Source organism: Alternaria hordeiaustralica, assembly GCF_023758085.1.
Source record: "Alternaria hordeiaustralica strain BMP 2776 chromosome Unknown scaffold_5, whole genome shotgun sequence".
NCBI lineage: Eukaryota > Fungi > Ascomycota > Dothideomycetes > Pleosporales > Pleosporaceae > Alternaria > Alternaria hordeiaustralica.
Window position 1 is genome coordinate 1,091,348 of NW_026056777.1, and position 21,748 is coordinate 1,113,095.

Consider the following 21,748-nt stretch of genomic DNA (forward strand, 5'->3'; position numbering starts at 1 on the left):
CATCATCATTCCCATTGATCCTTGGCATGGTATCATGACAAACGCAACTCGCCTCATATGAAGTCTTAGACAATGTCACTATGCAAGTTGATCAGGTTGAGACATGAACGTTTCTTGAACTTCTAAATCGATATTCCAGAGTAATAACTACAACGAAAAAGACCGCAAAGGAAAAGCACAACTGTGTACGGTAAAAAACACAAAATAAACGCCACCCAGCATTAAACATTTTCTGGGTATTGCATGTCCCAGTCAACCAACAGAGCTTCAGTCATCAGTCTGTTGAGAAGTGGCTCATGCGTGCCGAAGGATGCGTGTCCTTCCTATCCTCATCGGTAGAGAACGCCTTCAACTTGTACTCCATAACCGTCGTGGAAACACCTTTGCCCTTGTCGTTGCTGGGGCGGCCGCTACTCGGGGTGCTTCCATTGAGGGTGCTACCATCGGAGGCACGGTTACCTAGGCCGTTCTCCGCATCACCGCCGTCCTTCTTGTCGTCCGCAGTGGCGTTGACAGCGCGGCCAGTAAAGAGGTCCTCCGGGAAGGGGAACAGCGTGCGACGTCTCGGTGGCGACTTCTTCGTGGCTGTCATCCATACCAATGCCGTCATATCTTTACCCAGCGCCTCGATGATGGGCGTGACGATGGGGAGACAGGCGAAGAGCACACCGTAGGATGTTATGCCGACAATGGTCACGTTGATACCGTAGCTGAATCCACGCTCGGCTAGTGCGACCATGAGCCAGGATCCGTAGGTCCAGAAAACAAGACCGTGGAGCAGGTAGATGGTGAAGACGTGGGGGAAGAGGACGAGGAAAGGAGGCGTGGACAGGACCCATTGTACCGCGGCGGAAAGCTCGACGATGGCTTGCATGCCGCCTGCGAAGAGCACACCGTTGAGACGCGGCGTGTAGTATGGCGGGTAGCCTGCCTGGTCTGTGTCCTGAATGGCTACGCCGGTTACAGGGTCGGGGTGGATGCCGCGCTCCGCAGTCGAGAAGTTAAAGTCCGTGTCGACCCAGTTAGGAATGACGTTGACGGCGAAACTGGCGCCGACGCAGGCCCAGAAGAAGGTGATGGTGGCGTAGTATGCTCCTGGTCGTGTGGCCAGGAACGCTTTCCACTTGTAGGTCACGTCGAGGTCGGTGAGGAGCAGACCGAGCCAGAGGTATGTGCCCCAGGACTGAGCGTACCAGTGGTTGATGAGGCAGAAGGCGTAGTAGCACATGCGCTTCCATGGTGTCTTGATCTCGTAGACGACGACAGCGCCTAGAAGGACGAGCCAGGAGCCTTGGAGTTGCACGGCGATGGTCCAGAGGACACCGGTGCAGTAGTGCAGAGTGATTTGCGGGACGGCGTTGGGGACGAGGAACATGAGTTCGAGAACTTCAGAGATGTACTGGCCGAAGTTGTTGTAGCGGCTCACGTAGGGCCAGGTCGACCAGGTCAGCGAAGGAATGTATTGCAAGAACTTGGTCGCGCCAACGTCAATGAAGAAGTATTCCAGCAGGGCCATCGAAGCGACAGGAATCATAAGACGGGGTGTTCGGCGTACGGCTGCCTTGGCGATCTCATCCATCTTGCCCTTGCGCAAGTAAGGTGCGGTCAAGAAACGGACGGAGGTTGTGAAGAAGACACCAAGCCACATCTGGTTGAGCAAGAACGGACCGATGATTCTCTGGGCCCATGGCTCAGATGCGTTGTGTGCATCTGCACCAGGTGTGACGATGGCAGGGACGAAGGTAAGACCAAAATGCATCAGGGTGACCACGAGAGAGCAGAGCGCCGTCAAACCAGCAAGATGGTCGATACGTTGTCGCTGAGGCAGAGGCTGAGGGCGCATACGAGGAGCTGGTAGGGCGGACTCGGTGACGGTCTCCATTGTAATCTTGTCGTGGGGAGCGATCATGGGAACGGATGGGGTCATGGTGGCGCGCGGGTCCATCAAGGTGAGCATGGAGTTGCGATCTCTTGAGATGGCTGTGCCTGGAGTGCCTGGGGTCATCATCGATGCGTGAGGATCGACCATAGTCAACATAGAGTCGCCTCCTCTTGACACTGCCGTTCCAGGCATCGGTGGCATAGGTATGTAGAGATCCTCGCGCGTAGTGTTGAAGTTGCTGTTGAAAGGAGTTGGCCCACGGCTATCGAAGAATACCGAGTTCGGTCTGGAGAGACCATCCTTGGGTGTAGAGCCACCGAGAGTCGAGGTACCGGGTAGCCTCTCGATCGCCATGTCGTCGTCGTCTGAGTTGCGCTTTTCGGAAGCGGAGGGAGTTTTCTGGTCGGCACCCCCACGAGAGAAGATCTCGTGCGAAGCCACTGTGAAAGTACTGTCGCTGAATGGATTCTTCTTTTCGTCCTCGGACTCTTTTGGCTCTGTGGAGGAAGCTGGGGTAGGTTTCGGGGCTTCACTCTTGAGCTTGGGAGCGAGACGTCGGATGAGGGCGTGGATGATAAGAACGGTCGAGAATATGATGCATGACACGGAGAGCCAGAGTGCCGGCATGCGCCTGATGTCTTTGCCCTTGTACTGCTCCCATTTTTCTGTTGCGTCATCACCATACGGTGTGGAACCACGGAGTTCAATGTCGTCCATCGAGCACGCATCAGTCAACGGGCACCTGGCGACGAAATCCTCGCGAGCATCTACGCTCATTGTAGAAGAGTTGAAGAACATGCGGATCCAGCCAACCTCGGCAACAGACTCTGTGCGTTCAGGCGGACCACGCATGGAGTAACGGTTACCGGTTGACCAATGCTTGAAGAACATGGCTGAGGGAACAGAAGGCATGCCACCGTTGTTCTTCTGTAGGACCTGCCTAGTGAGGTTGCCACCGATGTAGAAGTTGATGTAGTCCGCAGTCCAATCGATCCTGTACTCGGTAAACTCCCATGGGTTGATGCTGCCATTGCTGAGGCCACCACCAAGGGTAGTATAGTTACGGTTCGCAGCTGTGCTGTTGAGAAGCTGACTGTAGTTCATTCCGAGGTTGCGCGTAGTGAATTCGTTGTTGACAAAGGTTCCCACCCAAGGGTCTCGGCGGTTGTTCATGTTCATGACACTGAGCTCGGTGATCTCGGTCTCATTGTACTTCCACATCATGGATGCCGCCGTGCCCGCAGAATCCATGTCTGCAGACTTGAGTAGAGTGCGGAAAGAGCCATGCTGGATGTCGCGCCGCTTTGTCCGCAGACTAGCACCTCGAACGAGATGCTCGGCAGTCGAAGGTTCCACAACAAGCTGAAGAGAGTCGTTGTTGAATCTGAGATTGTCGGGAGAGGCGCCTTCGCGATAGACAGCATTCTGGGAAGCATTAGCTATGGACTTGGAGGCACATTCACGGCAGACGGACCCAATCCTTTGCATACTTCTGAGCAAAGTCTTCGGCGATGAAGTCGATCGGTAATTGGGTAGTCTCGTTGAAGTAGACGATGATGGAGTCAGTAAAGAGCTCTGATGTCTGGGTGTCGTAGAAACCGCAGGTACAATTGTCCTGCCCACGCGTGACATCCGCAAGCGCAGGCAAGATATGCACCAGGGCAAGACTGAGCAAATGAGAGGAAAACATGCTGATGAGAGAGAGTGACTGAACAGAAACAGGGACAGATCCGCTGCTCAAGTCAGAAAGGCAGTATTTGTCTGCGACATATGCATGCAGCTAGCTGTGCAAGGCCTGTGTAAAGACCCCGGCCTAAGCTTGCAACACTGCTCTCCGGACGGGGAGGAGCCGCCTTGCTTCTCCGATCAGCATTGGCATCAGGTCGACGGCGTTGCAAAGTCCCCTATCTTGGACAAAGTCTTAGCCTGCTTCATGAGGGTCATGATCGGAGCGTTGCCTCAGCGGGGAGCGCGCGGCCCTGCAACAAGGCCAAAAAAGGTATGCAAGCTTTCCTTGGCAGGCCCGTACTTGATAGCAAGCAGAATGGACGTCGTGGCATGGGGCTAACTAGCCGCCGTAGGACGTGCAGACGAGAAGGTTGAGGAAGATGCCGTGCCCGCGCTGTCGGTGGGTCGGAAACGTGCGCCGCACTCCTGCCCGTGCATCGACGCTAGCACAGACGTTTCCTCCCAATGCATCCCGCGCTCGTTCTGCCTCAACAAACCCGACGAAACTTCATCACCATCCCAGTTTCGATCATTGATCTTCGTGCCAGCATCGACCGATATCAGCCGTTTCCGGAAGGCGACAAGGGTCCGCATCGCACTGCCAGTCCCAGCCGTGCTTCATGCGCTCAGCACGCCGCTGCGGGATGCCATTGTCGTGTCAATACCCAGTGCAGTGTCTCGTCTCTCAGCTTCTGCAGCCTGAGTGGCACCGTGGACACCGGATGCCAGGAAAATGCACCGCAAGATAGCGGCTGGCATGTGGCCCTCCGATGTTCCTTCCCCAACCCGCCCGATTCTGCATGTTCGTTGACGTTGACCAAACTGCGGTCAACTGGTAAAAAGCACCTGGTTGGCCCGCCAGACTTGTGGACGTGGGTTTGACATGTGACTTGGCATATTCACCATTCCCGACCTGTAGAGCGGTACCGGGGTCGACATGGCCAACGTGCAGGACCGACCCACTCCAATCTCATTATCACAACTTGGCGCTGTTGATGCTAGGTAATGCTGATCTCAGTTGAGCACGAAGCTTGCATGGAGACCAGCTCCCACGGGCGGTAATCACGGTTTCGACATGAACCCTTCGGCGGTTTTGCCCCTTCTACAGTCGCTGCGTGCCGGCTACGGTGTTTACCATACGCACTAAGCAATTGTGCAATCAAGGGCCGAATATATGTTCTGTATCCGCTCCTTGTCAGTAGTCTCACCCCCTCCATCATAGTCACCATTCGCTTTGACTGCCTCTTCCATCGTTAACTGTCACATCACACACTCGTTTCAAGATGTCTGACACCACGAAGGACTGCGTAATTGAGGTCGGGGAGGTCACTTCTCCTACGGCCAACGAGAAGTCGGTCACCAAAACTCCTTCCATCGCTACTGAGACGATCGGACGGACATCTTCCTGGATCTCTGAGTGGACGCCCTTCGGTCTGGTCGCCTCCTACTACGTCTTCTCGGTATGCCTCTACATGTACTGCAGCAACGGGCTGATCGCCATCTTCTGGTTCATATACATGTGCACCAACTTCTACATTGCCGGCACAACTGTCTTGGAGGCCTTCTTCAGTATCACGCCCTGCCGCGAGGCAAGAGCAATCGTCACGCAAGCGCAGGAGAAGCAGTGGCTGTTCCCTACGCCACACCACAAGCTACCCATCCTGGATCTTCTCATCGTCGCCTACCTACCCAATGAGCAGGACATCATCATGGACCGCGCTCTTTATGCGCTTGAACAGCTCGACTACCCTTCTGACAAGATCCGCATCGTCGTCCTCTACAACACCCCCAAGCCAATTGAGCCATTGGAGACTGAGCTGCACCAACTTCCTCTGCGCTTCCCCCATGCAAGAGTCATCAAGGTACCCAACTCGACTTCCAAGGCAGACAACCTCAACTACTACTTCACGCTGGACACTGGATCTGACATCATCGCCATCTACGATTGCGACCACTACCCTCACCCCAACTCACCCCGATGGGCCGCTGAACGATTCGTTGCCGAGAAGGATGTCGACATCGTCCAAGGCCGCTGCATCATCTTCAACTCCGACGACAGCTTCATGACCAACATGATCGCAGTCGAGTTCGACAAGATTTACGCTGTCTCTCATCCCGGCCGTTCTACTATGTGGGGATTCGGTCTCTTCTGTGGATCCAACGGCTACTGGCGCACGTCGCTTCTTCGCAATCTGAAGATGGACGACACAATGCTTACTGAAGACATCGACTCTGCACTTCGCGCATTCTCCAAAGGTGCCAAGACCGTTCATGATCTCAACGTGACTTCCTACGAGCTGGCCCCCACAACCTTCAGCGCATTCTGGAAGCAACGTCTCCGGTGGGCTCAGGGCTGGGCTCAAGCGAGTATGCGACACATGAAGATGGTTTGGAATGGTGTCAAGGATCCGTTGCACGAAGAGCACGCCAAGCGCAGCTTCACTGCCCGCTTCGGTGTTTTGTCGCTATTACTCATCCGCGAGTCCTCGTACTATCTCGTCACACAGTACACGTGTTTAGTCGCATCATTCGTTATCGTCAAGTTCCCGACGTCCGGGGAGGAGCTCTGGAAGCTGGTCTATTTCCAGTACCCCGTGTCACAGTGGCTTTTCATTATCAGGTTCGTACAGCCCTCGACGTAATCTTGTACCTTGCTAACGGTGTCGTGTCACAGTATTGTCTGCTTGATTGCTACTCTTTGGATCACCAACCAGGTCAAATCCGAGTACATCTCCAGAAGGATGATCATCCTCTTCTCGGTTCTGTACCCGTTTTACCTGGTTCTCAACGCCACAATCGGTCTTTACGGCCACGCTCGCCAGCTTGTCAAGTACAGCTCCTGGAACCCAACTGCTAGGAAGTAGGGCCATAACATATTATCTTCTTAATTTTCTTTATTGTCAATATCATAGGGAAGGGGCACAAGGCTTTGGATGCACTCGTTTAGTTCGGGATGAAGCTCGCAAGCCATTAGCGGCGGCTGAGGCTTTCATGAATCATGCATCAGTACATAATACCCGATTAATTACATCATAATCACTATTACTACACATTATTTCTGCACATCTTGACATGATGACCGTTGTTGCAAATAAGGTTCTTCGAGAAATGACGCGCTCTTCTCATTTACCAATGATCATTGTCCATCGATTGACTCTGTTGTCCTGGCTCCTGAGTGGTCAACATGTGAAACTCGATCTATGAGATAACGCGCGGCATCACAGCGGAATGCAGAGCATCAGCCTTATCCCGGGCGACTCACGTCGGCGATACGATTTCCGATCTGTCACGCACAGTCTATCACGGAAGGTAAACTCAGAGATAAGTAAAATCCTAGCATGAAGCAGGGCCGAAGGGCAGCGCCTTACTGAAACGGACCCTGCACCCTGATGCGTTGCCAGAAAGCATCGGCCTAGCGACATGAAAAAGGAAATAATCAACAGCACCAGGGGTGGCCGGGACATTACAAGTCGACTATGCGGGCGATCGACACGCGCTCGCTAGCGCGTAGATCCACTTCGCAAGTGTGCGTTCCCTAGGCCGCGTGGGATGCTACCTACCACACTACACCTGGCGGGTAGCACAGCATCGTAGGCCGGCGGAACCATCCGCAAACTTGCTAGAAAAATTCGACACGGCGTTATCTTCGGTGAGTAAGATCTGTTTCAGCGGGCTTTTGCTCTCCGGAACGCGGACCTTCCTTTTTTGGTGTGAGCACACGAGTCAGCCCCTCGGATTTTGGAAAACGTGCGGATTTCACGACCCTTCGTGGCCTATCGCACGGATGTTCGGTATGAAAATCAATGTGCACGGACGGCCGCAGTTGACATGGCGGTCACTGACAGGTGTAGATGCCCAAGTAGGGCTGCCCCATGCGCCACACGTGGAAGGTTCTGAGGAAGGCCGTTGTCCGGCGGTACCTGGGTGTTGAGAGATCAGGGTGCTTTTCATCGAGCACGTCACGACGTGCGTCTGGGATGTGTATGTTGAAGACGGCAACGTTACAAGTCGGCAGGCCGACATTTCAACATCCGAGATCAAGATAACGATCAACAGCCGCCCGCTTCGTGTAAGTGGTCCGGATGCCAGAAATGCGAACTATTGTATGCCGCCAAAGTTACCCGCTGCCAGCCTCAACTAGGGTCAACGCTTATCGAACAACTGCTCAGCGGGACGTAGAGAACGCCACAAAAAGCATAGCTGACCCTTGGCATGCATGCGCCTGAATTGTGCTCGGAAGCTTGCGTTGCAACTAAGCTCAACGCTTCCCGTGCTCGGTAGGCAGATGCTGTGCTAGTCACGGAAAGAAAAGTCGCCTTCAGGTACGTGGTCGTTCTGGTGGCCAAGGTGCTGATCTCGGGTCTCCCACGGGGGGTCTTTGGTACGGGACGTGGTGCTACTGCCGCGAGTAGTCGCCAAGGGTCGTGCTGGTTTTGTTGTCTGTGTGGAATCAGAAGTCGAGGGTAAATTGCCTTGTTTGTAAGCTGCTCTTCCTCTTTATCACCGAGATCCTCATCTTTACCGCGGTATCGAACAAGATGTCTGCAACAATGGAGCCTACCCTTTCATCCAAACTCAAGGCTATATTCCCCTCATCGTCGGCCGAGCAAGGAACGACAACCCTGTCGGCTGACCAGAACTACCTCATTGGGCTTCGTGGCCTGTTTGTATTCCAATCATTCCTCTACGTGTTCTTCCAGACCTTTCTTCCAGCCGCCCTTCCAGACTCGAAGAATGTTGATGGCCCGGCGTACCAGGTCGCACTTCGAAAGTCATTTTCAGTAATCTTCGCCAACGAGGCATTGATCTACTCATGGATCATCTTCCTCTCCGCACGAACTATCTGCTTACCTTACCTCGCCAACAAGACGCGTGAGGTCGGCGCATCGAGTGTCTTCCGTCGTGGCATCAGACTATGGATTCCGACTTTCATCGCCTACTCTTTTGCAGCAGCGGCATTCAGCACAACCTCGACCGACTACATCTCCGACTTCTTGGCCTCTACTGGCAACATCTCCACCATCGCACCGACGCGGATCCAGAACTTCTTGATTTACTTCAACTCCCTTTTTGAGATCTTCTGGGTCAACAAGCGTTACGCTAGTCAGGCCGCCAACGATGTCTTCCCATCTGGTACGCTTTGGATAGTGTCCGTGCTCTTCCAGCAAAGTTATACCGTCTACATCACCATGGTCATTGTTCCGAATACACGCACCTCATGGCGAGTAAAGGCTATGCTAGCTTTCATCGTAGCAGCGTTCTGGGTACAGAGCTGGGCCTGGTACAGCGTCACCGGCCTAATCATTGCTGATGCGGTCCTCAACATGGACTTCAAGGCCCGGTCCCAACGGGGATTCAAGATCGGCAACTTCGGTATCCCAGTCTGGCCACTTTACGCTGCGATGGTCCTTACCGGTGTTGTGCTGCAGTTCGCCTTCATCTCCGGAAAACCAGACATGCGCGACAATGAGCTATGGGGCCACACCGCGCTTTACGATGACGGATTCTTGAACGAGAACGTAGATCTAGACCAGCCGATGGCGAGGGTCGACAACTACCTCATCATTCTTGGGTCGATGCTTCTGATTGAGACGTTCGAACTGCCCCGGGGTATCCTTCGCGGAGGCTTCTTCGTTTCGCTAGGCAAGAGGAGCTTTAGTAAGTCGCAACTCTTCGACAAAGTCATGGAACAATTACTTACACATCCCAGGCTACTTCCTCGTCCAATCCATACTCATCTACACCGCCGGTATCAAGTTATACACGCACATGGCCGACGCCGGCATGAACGGTTCTCTGAGCACTTTTGTCTGCTTCTTGGTCTGCGCACCGCTGGTCGCTATAGTTGGAGAGATTTTCTACCGTGTTGTTGATTTGCCGAGCATTATTCTGGCTAGAGGATTTTGGGCGTTCATGACGAAATAGGTGGCGGCAACGGCGCGCTACCGGCACGTGTGTCGGGCCATCGTCAGCCACATTTCTTGACATCTCGCTTACCAGCCGCGCAGCTTCTCTCCTCATTCGCACTGCTCGGGGAAACATTATCCGCCACATCGCCCTTGCACAAGACATTTGGCGAGAAGCTCACTGGTCGACAAGCCTTTCTCCATAGCTCGGCATGCTCTTTGGAGATATCCCCGCAGCATTGGTGATCCTTCGAAACTTCCCCGCAATGTGGAGAGACTTTAGCCTATGAACATTAGTTCGGGAAGATGCACAGTTGCTTGGATGTGGGCGTTACACTAGCTAGATCCTTCGGTGTTGTTAATCTGTATTCCATTTTCTGTCCGCATTCTTCTCCTGTTGCTGCTGTGAAAGCGCCTTCCTACTAGGTACCGTGACAAGTCTACCGACCAGCCACAATGGATAAGCCTAAGGAAACTGACACTGAACGCATCGAAAAGGCGATCACACTGGACGAGACGATCGACACAGCCCTGGACAAGCGTCTGAATCGCAAATTTGACATTCGTATCCTGCCTTGGTTGTTCGGGATATGGTATTTTGCCATCCCACACTATTCTAAAGCCCATGCTGAGTGAGAGATCTAGGCTCTTCTCGTTCATAGACCGCAGCAACATCGGCAACGCAAGGATAGCCGGCCTGTCCGATGAACTTTCCATCACAACCGGTACACGGTTTAACATCGCCCTCCTCGTCTTCTACATCCCGTACATCCTGGTCGACGTACCGTCTAACCTACTCGTCAAGCGTTTGCGCGCCGGGATATACCTACCAGCTCTGATCACGGCATGGGGTCTAGTGTGTACGTTCATGGGCTTCGTGCAGTCATTTGCTGGGCTGGTGGCATGTAGACTGTTGCTGGGATTATGTGAAGGAGGCATTCTCGGTGGCGTGATCATATACCTTGCCATGTTCTACAGGCGAGGCGAGATGCTGCTGAGAAGCGGTCTCTTTTATTGCGCCGCGCCTCTATCTGGGGCTTTTGGTGGACTGCTCGCTTCGGGACTGGCAACCATTGAGGTTGGGGGGTATCGAAGATGGCCCTGGATCTTCTTTAGTAAGTTCTCGCTAATGTTTCACGTTGTGGAGGTGTTGCGCTGACATGATCTCAGTTGAGGGCGCAATCACTGTTGTGTTCGGCATCGTATGCTTCTTCTTCATGCCGGATACCCCTGCCGCAGCAGGATTCTTGAGTGATGAAGAGAAGGAGTGGGCATTGCGACGCATGAGGCTTGATGCAGGAGGATCCACCGAAGTTGATGTCGACGATGAGAAGTTCAGTTGGTATTGGGTCAAGATGGCACTCAAAGCCCCGCAGACGTACCTTTCTGCTTTCATCTGGTTCTTCTTGTTGGTTCCGCTCTATGTAAGATTTTTCCGGGTCTCAAATGCCGGAGACTATGCTAAAGCTTAATAGAGCTTTTCGCTGTTCCTTCCTAGTATCATTGCCGGCATGGGCTATCAAAGCACCACCGCGCAGCTCTTTACGGTACCACCTAACATGGCTGCTTTCATCACGGTAATTGGTACGGCGTACGCCTCCGACAAGTTGAAGAATCGTGGTTATTTCATCATAGGAGGTTGCGTGATAGGGATATGCGGTTACGTTATGTTGATAGTGGCGACGACGAATGCCGTGCGGTACGCCGGGACGTTCCTGGTCGCGATTGGTGTCTTTCAGGGTTCGCCCATGCTCATGGTAAGCTTCGCTTGCGATACGAAATGATTACTTTACTCATCCGTCATCAGGGATGGGCATCCAACAATCTTGCGCCTCACTATGTCCGCGCAGTCGGAATTGGTATGGTAATTTCCATTGCCAATTGCTCCGCCTTCATAGGCACGTTTATCTATCTTCAGCGCGATGCGCCGAAATATGTTCTAGGCCATTCTGTAAGCCTTGGTGCATTGGTAGTAACGATCGTACTCGCCGCCATACAGTGCTGGTACCTAGGCTGGGAGAACAGAGAGAGAGAGAGAGGTGAACGGGATGATAGACTGCTACGAGCGGATGCGGATAGACTTGGCCATCAGCACCCTAGTTTCAGATTCACGTTGTAGCCGAGAGGAAATGGTAGCCAAAGAAGCCTTGGTGGTGGTCCCGGGTCGGAGCTGTTGGGAATACTACATTAGTACGTCGTCTGACAGACAAACGTAGAGAAGTCTGCCGCCTAAGACATTGGGACAGAGCAGAGTGCGCTACCCCTGAGTCACCTGGCTTTCTTGTTGTCTCTCCCCCCAATCATGCCCTTTTGCTTCGTAGTGTTTTTCTTCCATGGTGTCAGACTGCCGCCTCCAGCCACCCAGCCGATTGCCATGACGATCAACGTGAATGGCACGGCCGTTAGGAAGTACCAACCATACGTCGTCTTCAACGCTGAAACACTCTCATTCATGCTATACAGCCCAGATATAAACGTCAACGGGATGAAGATGGTCGCCAGCCATGTTATCCTCGCCATGTTATGGTTCTCCTCGAGCCCGCGACGCGAATCTTCGATGGAGATCTCCGATGTAACAATACTAGTCAGGCGGTCGACTCGCTCCTGCAGTTCATTGACAGCGGCAAGGACGCGTTTGAAGTCAGGTACTATGTCCTCGAACCCTTCTACATTGTCGTAATTTATAGTCAGGTTGTCGGAAAAGAGCGAGCGTACGGAGAGAGGTGATGTGGGCGCAGCGGAGGACTGAGTAGACGGGGTAGTAAGCCGCGCTGCAGCCGGAAGCGCATGTTCCAACGTCTCCGTTATCATCTCCCGAAACACTGGGATCTGCCGACGCCAGGTATGAAGACGCTTGAGCGAAGTGTCAATGGCATCACCTTTCGAGCGGAAGAGGCGTGGCATCTCGAGTTCCCACTCTATCTGGCTGAGACGAGCTCTGACATAGTCGCACACTATGAGCCACTCTGCGCAGATGGTGTATATAGTTGGTTTGGCGAGAACTTGCGCGTTTATCTCATTTCCCTCTTTCCGCTCAAACCACGGGAAGGCAGTCGTCATTTGGACAATGTCTTCGAACCAGGATACTGAAGACTTGATTGAGGGGTAAACTTTGGTGTCCATCTTGGGTGTTGGCAACCAATTACTACGATCATACCCTTTGCAGTGTCAGTAAGGCAATTCAGTACCTCAGCTACTGTCATGTTGTTGGTACTTACAGAGTGGCCGGCCTTGGCTAACAGTTGGATCTAGCAAGACGATTCCGACGGTTCCATTACCACACTTCTTGTCCTTGCCGATCCACATGGATGTACGCGTGCGCATAATGGACACGACTGCTCCCTTTCCATCTTGGTAATGCCAATGGTTCTCATCGTTATCAGGCCGTCTGAGTACGTTCCAAGAGTTTGCTTCCAGCCTCGAGTTGAAGTAGTCCTCTTCTGTTTTGTGGTATCGTAACCTCATATTGCGCATCTTGAACCAGGGCCGATGCCTCATGCTTGAGACTAGGCTGGGTGGTGACGCCCAGGGGTCACGTGTGTTGTGCCACACGTAGTCATCGATCTGCTCTCGAAAGAACAATGGATCTATATCGAAACGCGCTCCCAGCAGCTCAATGACTTGTCGAGACAGGTCTTCTACTATAAAGAGGCGCAGGGGAGGTTCTTTCGTATGCTCATGCGACAAAGCTTGAAGAGTTTCTTGAAGCAAAGCAGGTGATTTTATCGCTGCAGCTTTTGGCGCAGTGGCAGGACTATACTCGACGAAGGTGACGTTTGTCTTATTCGCACGGGTTTCGCGTTCCTCCGGGTGCTCTTTGATCTCATTCCAACGTAGTGGGGTAGTGCTGACCTGCATCCAGTCCGCTAGATGTCGTAAAGTCCTCCACGAAGTCGACAGCGATTTGATGTGCGCCAAATACGGCCGGCTCTTGCTATTGCTGCATTACGTGAGTCTTGACCTGGAAGACTATGTCGATGCTGTGAACTTACGGGTCCGGTAATTCCCACTCGTCTGCGACTGGTATCCTCTCGTATGCATCTCCAATCAATTCATATGGGTCAGGGAAGTCTGCACTGTGCGGAATATGTTTCGCAGACCAAAGTGCGGGTATCGTGCCTCTCTTGGAGGGTTTGCCATTGCTGTTGTCGGAGTAAGTAGACATGATCGCTATGAGCACAGACAACGCGCAACCATGCCAGAGCAGGTGGCGAGATGGATTTATAGATGGGCAGGCTGCAAGGCGATGTTGGGGGCTGAGGGCTGAGAAGGCTGAGACTCAAGCGCGACGATCTCTAGTTGCATCAGGGGGCTCGTACATACGCGAGGTTTCCAGCTATGTACACCCGCGCGCCTGTATGCGGGTGTGGAGAGCTAACAGATATGCCAGGCGGTCCATAATCTCTCTGCAGTCTTGATCGAGTAGATCAAGACGCGTCAAGAAGTCGTAGGGATATCGCGTTGGCTGAATCCTCGGATTTGGCGCGCCGTCAGCTGAAACGTGCAATATCCAATTTGGGCTAGACGTGAAGTTGGGTCCGACAGCTGCAGACAGCAACAGGGCTAAGCAAGTCACGCGTCCAATGCCAGCTCACATTGGACCTTTCCAGAGATGACTGCATTACGCGACAGGCTACTGCGTTGTCGGAATATCGTTGGACTGTGTGGTATGCGCCTAGGGTTGTGATGTTGACTGCTGCTGTCACGAAAGTTGAAGAGGGAATGACTCCACGGGAGTGGTTCCACCGCAGCAGCGCCGCCTGCCATTTCGGTCTCCGGTCATTTCATTCCTCAAGAAACCAACACCCTACATCAGAGCATCCCTTTCAGTTCATCACACGGCATTGCCCCACGTGAAAGGCCATAATGGGGCGTTTCTGGGCTTACTCGCGTACGCGACGTCAGGATCAAATGTGGAGAGAACGCGGGGCGCGCAGTACACCTCGGAAGCCCATAAGGGCCACAGAAACGCAACGTTGGCGGGACACTCTTGTGTAGTCGCGCCCATCTCTCGATATCTTGCAGGAGATCATTAATAATCTGCGAAATTTTTTCGTTTAAATCTCGACATGACATACGGCATCTTCAAACCTCACTGGTCCAGATACCTAGGCCCTGACGCTCCAGATCCTGCCAAAGACACCTATCGACCCCACGACGAGGCTGTGTTTTCGTCGCCATATGGACCATTTCCACCGACACCCGATAATCTCAACATTCACGAACTCTGCTTTCCGCCGAACAATCCATTGCCCGAAGACTACCCTTTATTCATCAATGCTGTAACAGAAGAGGTCGTCACACTCCACAGCTTCTATGCTCGAGTATGTGCATTGGCGCGTGTCTTCCGATATGACGGACCAAATCCGTTAGGCTTAGACAAGGGCCCCATAGACGACAAGGAAGATGGCGAGATCCTAGCGCTGTTCTCGCGGAATCACCTGCATTATCCAATGGTTGCGCACGCATGCTTTCGATCGGAGCTGGTATTTGGGGGCATCAGTCCAGCGAGTACACCCTATGAGCTATGGTGGGTGCTCAGAAAGATGCAAATTACCAGTATCATGTGTCATGAGACACTACTCCCCGTTTTGAAGGAAGCGCTCAAGCTAGGGACTGGTGACAGCGACAATCTACCACTCAAGCTCAAGTTGAATCCCAACAAAGTCATCGTGCTTAGCGACAATTCTCAACTAGATACCGTGTCGGGATATCGTACGATTGAGTCGCTCGTAAGGGAGGGTTCAAAGCTGCCGGAGCAGCCGCGGAAGCTGCTCGGGGGGAACCGAATGGCATATTTATTCCAGTCTTCAGGTACCTCGGGCCTACCAAAGGCAATGATGATCACACACAGTAATGGTTATCACTCTGGAATACAGACGCTTATTACTGCTACCCAGGCCGCGCGCTTTGCAGGAGACGAACCGTTGACACCCGTTACTATGCTCGGCGTCATACCAATGTACCACTCATACGGTATGATCATCTGGATCCTTCGCGTCAATATGATCAAGCAGACGAGTATCATGCTGCCGAAATGGAATCTTGAGCTCGCTTTGAAAAGCATACAAAAGTACAAGATCACACATCTTCCACTGGTACCACCTCTAGTTCGCCAACTTGCCCAGAGCCCATTGACTGAGAAGTACGACCTGAGCTCTGTGATCGGCGCATCGAGCGGTGCTGCATATCTGCCACCAGATGTCGCATACCAACTGGCCAAAAAGCTGCCTCAAGGTGCGGGGATGCCAGTGCCAAGTGGCTATGGTCTGAGCGAAGCAGCCAGTATCGCGAGCCCGGCTGCACATGGTATATTTGGATTGGAGCCTGCACTACCCGGTATGATCGGTTATCTGCTACCGGGTATGCAGGCTCGGGTTGTAGACCCTGAGACACTCAACAATGTGCCCAAAGGCGAGAAGGGCGAGCTCTGGGCGCGCGGAGCAGTCGTCACCCCTGGATACTTCAGGGACCCGAAAGCTACTGCGGACATTTTCACTGAGCCTGGTTGGCTACGCACTGGCGATCTCGTGATGCGCGACGAGCGTGACCGTATCCACTATCTCGATCGCCTGAAGGAGATGATCAAAGTCAAAGGTCTCCAGGTCGCTGCCACGGAGGTTGAAGATACGCTGCTCGATCACCCAGAAGGTCTGGTACGCGATGCCTGCGTAGCGGGTGTTGATAACGGCCGCGGCGATGGCTCTCTGTTCGTCCGGGCGTGGATTGTGTTGACCACTGAGGGCCAGAAGCAAGGAGAAGAGACTGTCTCAAAGAAGCTGCATCAGTGGATCGAGGGACATCTGAGCCGACACAAGTGGCTGACTGGTGGCATTGAGGTTGTGGATTCGGTGAGTACTCACCCAACGTGAGCTGCTGGTGCTAACGACTTTTCCAGATTCCCAGAACCCCCTCGGGTAAGATGCTGAGAAGAGAGATGCGGGACCGATATCATGAAAGCGTGAAGAACAGTAGCAAGGCGAAGCTGTAATTGTCAGCATGGATCGACCAGCCTGTGGCTTTGCTATGGACATCAAGACCTATAAGCTCGTCTTCAGATACAATTAAAGCATCCCACGGTATGGTTTTGTGCACACGCGCTAATCGCATGTCTACTGAATGCGATCGTGGAATATAGCTGGATTGCAGCCACGACATGCTTTTCGACACGGGTATCGTCTCTGCGTCTATGATTATTGCTTTGATCGTTGTGCTGGTGGAGGTTGGGAGGCTTGGCATCGGCTCTGGCGAGACGCGTCCACCAGCATTCACGCCCACTCTTTACTCATCAACTCCCCAACACACGGCAATCGCATCTTAAGTCCGCCACATGTCGCGACGCGGGCCGTCTGCTCCTTTAGGCACCGGCAAGACGATGGAGGGGCAAGAGTGGGGTTGAGATGCGGCGCTTTGCCCGAAGTTCGGTGGGCGTCATGACGTTGGAGCTCTGCAGCTCCAGCTACAAAGTCAATCGCCTGATGCTGCCAAGTGCTTCTCGTCGTTGAACCCAAAATCTCACCCTCAACTTACCAAGAGACTACGACAACGTCTATCTACACCATGTCGTCACCAAAGACCGTCCGCTGGGGCATCCTCGCGACTGGAGGCATCGCCGTCACCTTGTAACTACCCCGCGCTACACCCCGCGGAAGCTGTTTACTAATAGACAGACAGTACCAAGGATCTCCTCTGCGACCCTACTACACGTGGCGTCAAGCACCTAAAGCACACGGTCGTCGCAGCCGCCTCCTCGTCCTCCGAATCGCGTGCCAAAGACTTCTTGAAGGAGGTCGGCGCACCCTCCGACGCGAAGGCATATGGCTCCTACGAGGAGTTCGTAAAGAACCCGGACATCGACGTCGTATACATTGCCACACCACACTCGCACCACTACCAGAATGCTATGCTCTGCTTGGAGGCCGGCAAGAACGTGCTATGCGAGAAGGCGTTTACTGTCAATGCCGCCCAGGCGCGCAAGCTGGCCGAGGTCGCAAGGTCCAAGAACCTCTTCTTGATGGAGGCTGTATGGACGCGCTACTTCCCGATCTCCATCTACGTCCGCGAGCAAATCACTTCTGGTCGCATCGGACCCATCACACGCGTTATCTCGGACAACAGCATGGCGCTCGACCCCGAGAACAATTTCCCAGATGGCAAGCACCGCATGGTCAACCCGGACCTGGCCGGTGGCGCCCTACTTGATCTCGGTATCTATGCCCTTACCTGGGTCTTCCAGACCATCTACCACACCCAGCCCGAGAACTCGCGCCAGGCACCCAAGCTCCAGGCTTTTGTCAAGAACTACGAGCCAACTGGCAAGGCCGACGAGCACAGCACCGTGATCCTGCAATTCCCCCGTTCAAAAGAGCAAGGCGGCGAGGTTCACGCCGTAGCGACAACCTCGCTTCGCGTCGCCACAGCGCCCGGAGGCAACATGGACCAACCCTTCGTCCGCATCCAAGGCCCCAAGGGCGAGATCCAAGTCTTCGGGCACTCTTTCCGTCCCCTTTCCACCAAGATCATCGATTCAGATGGCAAGGTTGAGTCGAAAGAATTCCCCATTCCGGGCCCAGGTAAGGGAAGCGGTTGGTACAATGGCTTCGGTGGCTCACTGCAATCAGAAGGCGAGGGCCAAGGCATGTTCTGGGAAGCCGACGAGGCGGCAGATGCTATTATCAACGGCAGGAAAGAGGGTCGCTTCCTTGGCCTTGACGAGAGTGTGTTGATTATGGAGGTTATGGATGAGGTGCGGAAGCAGGGTGGGCTTGTGTACCCGGAGAAGATTGAGACTCTGGACTACCCTACGCAGTTGTAGGTCTAGCTCTATGAGTGATGGCTGGAGAAGTATGCTATGAAAGAAATGTAATAGATGTCGGGCAGTCACTGACCCTGACCTACTTTCGCCGATTCATGTGCTCTTTGCCAGCTGTCAAGACTTCTTCGTGATAGAGCGCGCCGCAAAGAAACGTGTGAACTCGAGAACAATCACGACAATAGTCAAAGGGTTCATTGAGTGAAAGTCGACCGCCATAGCGAAGAAAGCGGCGTAGGAGCGAACATATAGGAGGATATACCAAAAAGATACGTCAAACAGTGGATACCGAGTGGTGCTATCCTGGACGAAGTGCAAGACAGTCGAGGCCTCCACAGTGACCCTCTCCGCGTACCTCAGACTAGGCGCAGAGGTGAGCGTGCTATTCCCGGGTTGTCGTCATCCGCTTGATCAACAGTGTTACCGCCCTTACGATCGCTCCTTTGGATTCAGCAGAGATGGTAGAGCCGACACGAACGGGTGCGAAGGCTCATAGCTCTTGAATCGAAGAAGCAATTGAAGCATCGTCGTAGGACTTTCCCAAGAGCAACCGCATGTATCGGCGTCGTGTATGTAGTAGCTAACCTGTCGGGATGCTTGAGTTATCTCGGAGATGGACATATGGATGGTGGGTTGGATAGCGGCGCTATAATAGTCCGGTTCATACGATAATGAGCGAGAATCCATCCATTGCCACACTGTCTGCCCAAATTTGATCTCTTCCGCAAACTCTTGATGACTTGGTTACTTTGAGGGATGTGGTGCTCGTCGCAAAGCTTGCAACACAGTGTTGCAGCGTCTTGTTGTTATGCTATTGAGTGCACATCAAGCCTTGATCCTGGCTTTGATGTTCATCTCGTTGACATGGGTGTTGGGATCCAAGTACGGCCTCAGGGTTGGGGGCTGGTCTCCTCTGTTGAGCCGTTGGGTATCTTTTATCGGTGAGGCAGTCGACTCCCGACCGGCCTGAATTGTCCGGTTGACGAGCTTGCGGCTTCTGCCTGAGGCACAACTTTCATCTGGCCATCCACGAATCCTTTGTGGCTGTCTTCCGGATGCAGGGGTTGATTGGTATAAGGGCGCGCAGCAGGTTCGTGTGCTTAGCTATTGCTCTCGATGTCGAATTTTCCCCTTGATTTTCGTAGGTGTAGAGATGGCGCGATTCGAACGTCCGACCGAGAGAAGATGATCGGAAGCATCGAGGGGTCGGGGATGGTTGATTGAGCTAAGCAGAATAACGGCACCGGCTGGGTCGAAGTTTGTCGACGATTATTGCGTTTATATATCCAATTCATGATTCTTTAGACAGCATTGAACTACTGCTGCTTTCATTCTCGATGCAAAACGCCCATGTGAATTTGCTGGAGGAATGGGTTGTTTGACGAGGGTGTGCGTGGGATGGTCGTACAAGATGTGCAGCTGCCGATGGACATGCATGAGCGTGCATGTACGCGACGGTGTTGAGAAAACGACGTGTAGTTTGGATTTGAAAGTCTCAGCGTCCGACCATATCTCGTTCTGTGTTCGCTGAAGGGCTTGATTTTGCCATCTTCAGGTCTGGCGATACCTCGAAGTAATACTTTTCGGGATACGGGGAGCGACAAGGTTAGGAGGTACACTGAAGACTTGAAAGTGTGATTATGTTGTGTTTGAGTGTTCTGACAAGCTGTTGGCAGAGACTACAAAGAGCATCGGCTAAAGAATTGGCAGAGATGCGTCGCGTCGATACTGTGATTATTGTGTCATTACCACCAGGCGGCTGAGAAAGGACGTGACGGGCATCTAGATACATATCTTTGGCGCTGGCTACTTGTAGACCACCTGCCATGCCGTGCACCGTATTCAGCATGCCCACAGTCGACGGATTCTAGTTGCTCAGACCACGGAGAGTGACGAGGACGACGAACTCTGCGGCGCAACTGACCAGGTCGTGCTGTTGCGGTCTGGCTGTCCAGTTCCAAAGGACCAAAATGCGCTCTAGATCTCGTTACGAATCGTCGCCGCTATAGCATCTTAATTGTATAGGGCTCCTGAGATCGGAATTAGAGATCGAGCCAAGAGCGCGCCTCGGCCCGCAATGAGCGCAATCCATCGTGCATAACCAGTGATGGCGCCAATGCACGATTGAGGCGTGGTAGACTCGCTTGTCGAGCAAACGAGATCAACTTCAGCCCATGGAAGCTCGAACACAAATATTCCCATTCAGCAGCGCCACACCCTTCTCGCGTCAACGCCGTGGAATTCAGCTTGCAGGCTGTGTGAGGGTTTGACGGTACATTCATCGGCATTGTGATCGCTCACGACTTTCCAGAGTATGTCAAAGCGCTAGGAGTTTGAGTCTGCAGGATGCAAGCTGGGAAGAGGCTGCACCATGGTTTGATGGATGATCCGCGAAAGGGACATCCGTACGCGACGACACATCGCCTGGCAGGGAGTCCAGTGAGGTCAGTGTGCAAGACTGGAAGAGGCGGTGCTATAGCGATGACGTAGAGATATAAGAAGGATGTCTATACTGCACATGTCAGCCAAATACCCGTTATATATCCTTCGAGGCCTGATATCTTTTAACCTGCCTGTTGTTCGCGTACAACCACCAGGTTCGGCAGTGGCTTCTTTGGGGTCTGACGTCATTGCCACCACGATCGCAGGCACCACGACAACAATCCTTCGTCTTACCTTTCGTGCTCATTCGCGCCTATGCTAACGCGTACGGGGAAGTCTGTGCCAGCGTGGGGACCTTTTTCGTAACTCGCCTACTGCCACGACATGCGGAATTACTCTCTTGCAGTGTTGGTAGATACCATCTGGATCGGTGATATAAGGCCTGTCTGCTATCCGGCGACTAGCGGACTAGCCAGGAGGGTTACTTCTCTAGAGGTCAAGAAGACTTCACGATGACGCTCCGCGGTGCTGTTATCTGCGTCGCCGTTGGATCCTTGATCGCTAACGGCGATGATGTACACAGCCGTGCTTGTGGTATGCATTTCTACAGAAGAGAAAGTGGAGACACGGTGGTGAAGGGGGTGGATCCCAATATGCTGAACATGGCCGTGGTTCCTGCGCGGTGTTGGTGAGGTGGAAGCGTTTGTGGTACCGGCACAGGCGATAGGGCAGTGGAGCACAGGATTGCGACAAAATGCGGTCGTTCTAGTCATCTTCGGCATGGGTGCCATGTGGGTCTCGCGATGTCTGGAACGCTGGATCTTTGCTAACTCGATTCAGTGGCTATGGCATTTGGCCGCACCGGGTCACGCTGCCGAGTCATGCTTGTGGAGTAATCGGAAGTGCCTGCACAACCCCATGAGGGAAGGTGAGCCAGCTGCCGCACGCTTGAACCAATCACAACCGGACAGTGACCGGCTCAGTCTTTCTTTCGACTTCGTGCCTACCAGATCAAGCAGCCCTGCTCTGGTCAATCTT

At 53.2% G+C, this 21,748-nt stretch overlaps 7 protein-coding genes across 7 annotated transcripts; 5 read left to right on the plus strand and 2 right to left on the minus strand.

Moving 5' to 3' along the window:
- Nucleotides 1-274: 274 nt before the first annotated feature.
- J4E84_003707 (uncharacterized protein) lies at nt 275-3,572 on the minus strand (the record flags this gene model as incomplete). The annotated part of the gene is made up of 2 exons (XM_049386317.1): nt 275-3,307; nt 3,357-3,572. 2 exons carry the CDS (start codon nt 3,570-3,572, stop codon nt 275-277), a joined length of 3,249 nt encoding a protein of 1,082 aa, XP_049246166.1.
- Nucleotides 3,573-4,893: 1,321 nt separating this feature from the next.
- On the plus strand, nt 4,894-6,474 carry J4E84_003708 (uncharacterized protein; the record flags this gene model as incomplete). The annotated part of the gene is made up of 2 exons (XM_049386318.1): nt 4,894-6,230; nt 6,285-6,474. 2 exons carry the CDS (start codon nt 4,894-4,896, stop codon nt 6,472-6,474), a joined length of 1,527 nt encoding a protein of 508 aa, XP_049246167.1.
- Nucleotides 6,475-8,148: 1,674 nt separating this feature from the next.
- On the plus strand, nt 8,149-9,535 carry J4E84_003709 (uncharacterized protein; the record flags this gene model as incomplete). The annotated part of the gene is made up of 2 exons (XM_049386319.1): nt 8,149-9,268; nt 9,321-9,535. 2 exons carry the CDS (start codon nt 8,149-8,151, stop codon nt 9,533-9,535), a joined length of 1,335 nt encoding a protein of 444 aa, XP_049246168.1.
- A 437-nt stretch (nt 9,536-9,972) lies between these two features.
- Nucleotides 9,973-10,988, plus strand: J4E84_003710 (uncharacterized protein; the record flags this gene model as incomplete). Its single annotated transcript, XM_049386320.1, has 3 exons — nt 9,973-10,109; nt 10,162-10,631; nt 10,687-10,988. 3 exons carry the CDS (start codon nt 9,973-9,975, stop codon nt 10,986-10,988), a joined length of 909 nt encoding a protein of 302 aa, XP_049246169.1.
- Nucleotides 10,989-11,784: 796 nt separating this feature from the next.
- Nucleotides 11,785-13,681, minus strand: J4E84_003711 (uncharacterized protein; the record flags this gene model as incomplete). Its single annotated transcript, XM_049386321.1, has 3 exons — nt 11,785-12,674; nt 12,735-13,456; nt 13,509-13,681. The coding sequence occupies 3 exons, from the start codon at nt 13,679-13,681 to the stop codon at nt 11,785-11,787; spliced, it is 1,785 nt and encodes a 594-aa protein (XP_049246170.1).
- A 904-nt stretch (nt 13,682-14,585) lies between these two features.
- On the plus strand, nt 14,586-16,507 carry J4E84_003712 (uncharacterized protein; the record flags this gene model as incomplete). Its single annotated transcript, XM_049386322.1, has 2 exons — nt 14,586-16,367; nt 16,415-16,507. 2 exons carry the CDS (start codon nt 14,586-14,588, stop codon nt 16,505-16,507), a joined length of 1,875 nt encoding a protein of 624 aa, XP_049246171.1.
- Nucleotides 16,508-17,076: 569 nt separating this feature from the next.
- Nucleotides 17,077-18,331, plus strand: J4E84_003713 (uncharacterized protein; the record flags this gene model as incomplete). Its single annotated transcript, XM_049386323.1, has 2 exons — nt 17,077-17,138; nt 17,191-18,331. The coding sequence occupies 2 exons, from the start codon at nt 17,077-17,079 to the stop codon at nt 18,329-18,331; spliced, it is 1,203 nt and encodes a 400-aa protein (XP_049246172.1).
- Between the last annotated feature and the right edge of the window lie 3,417 nt (nt 18,332-21,748).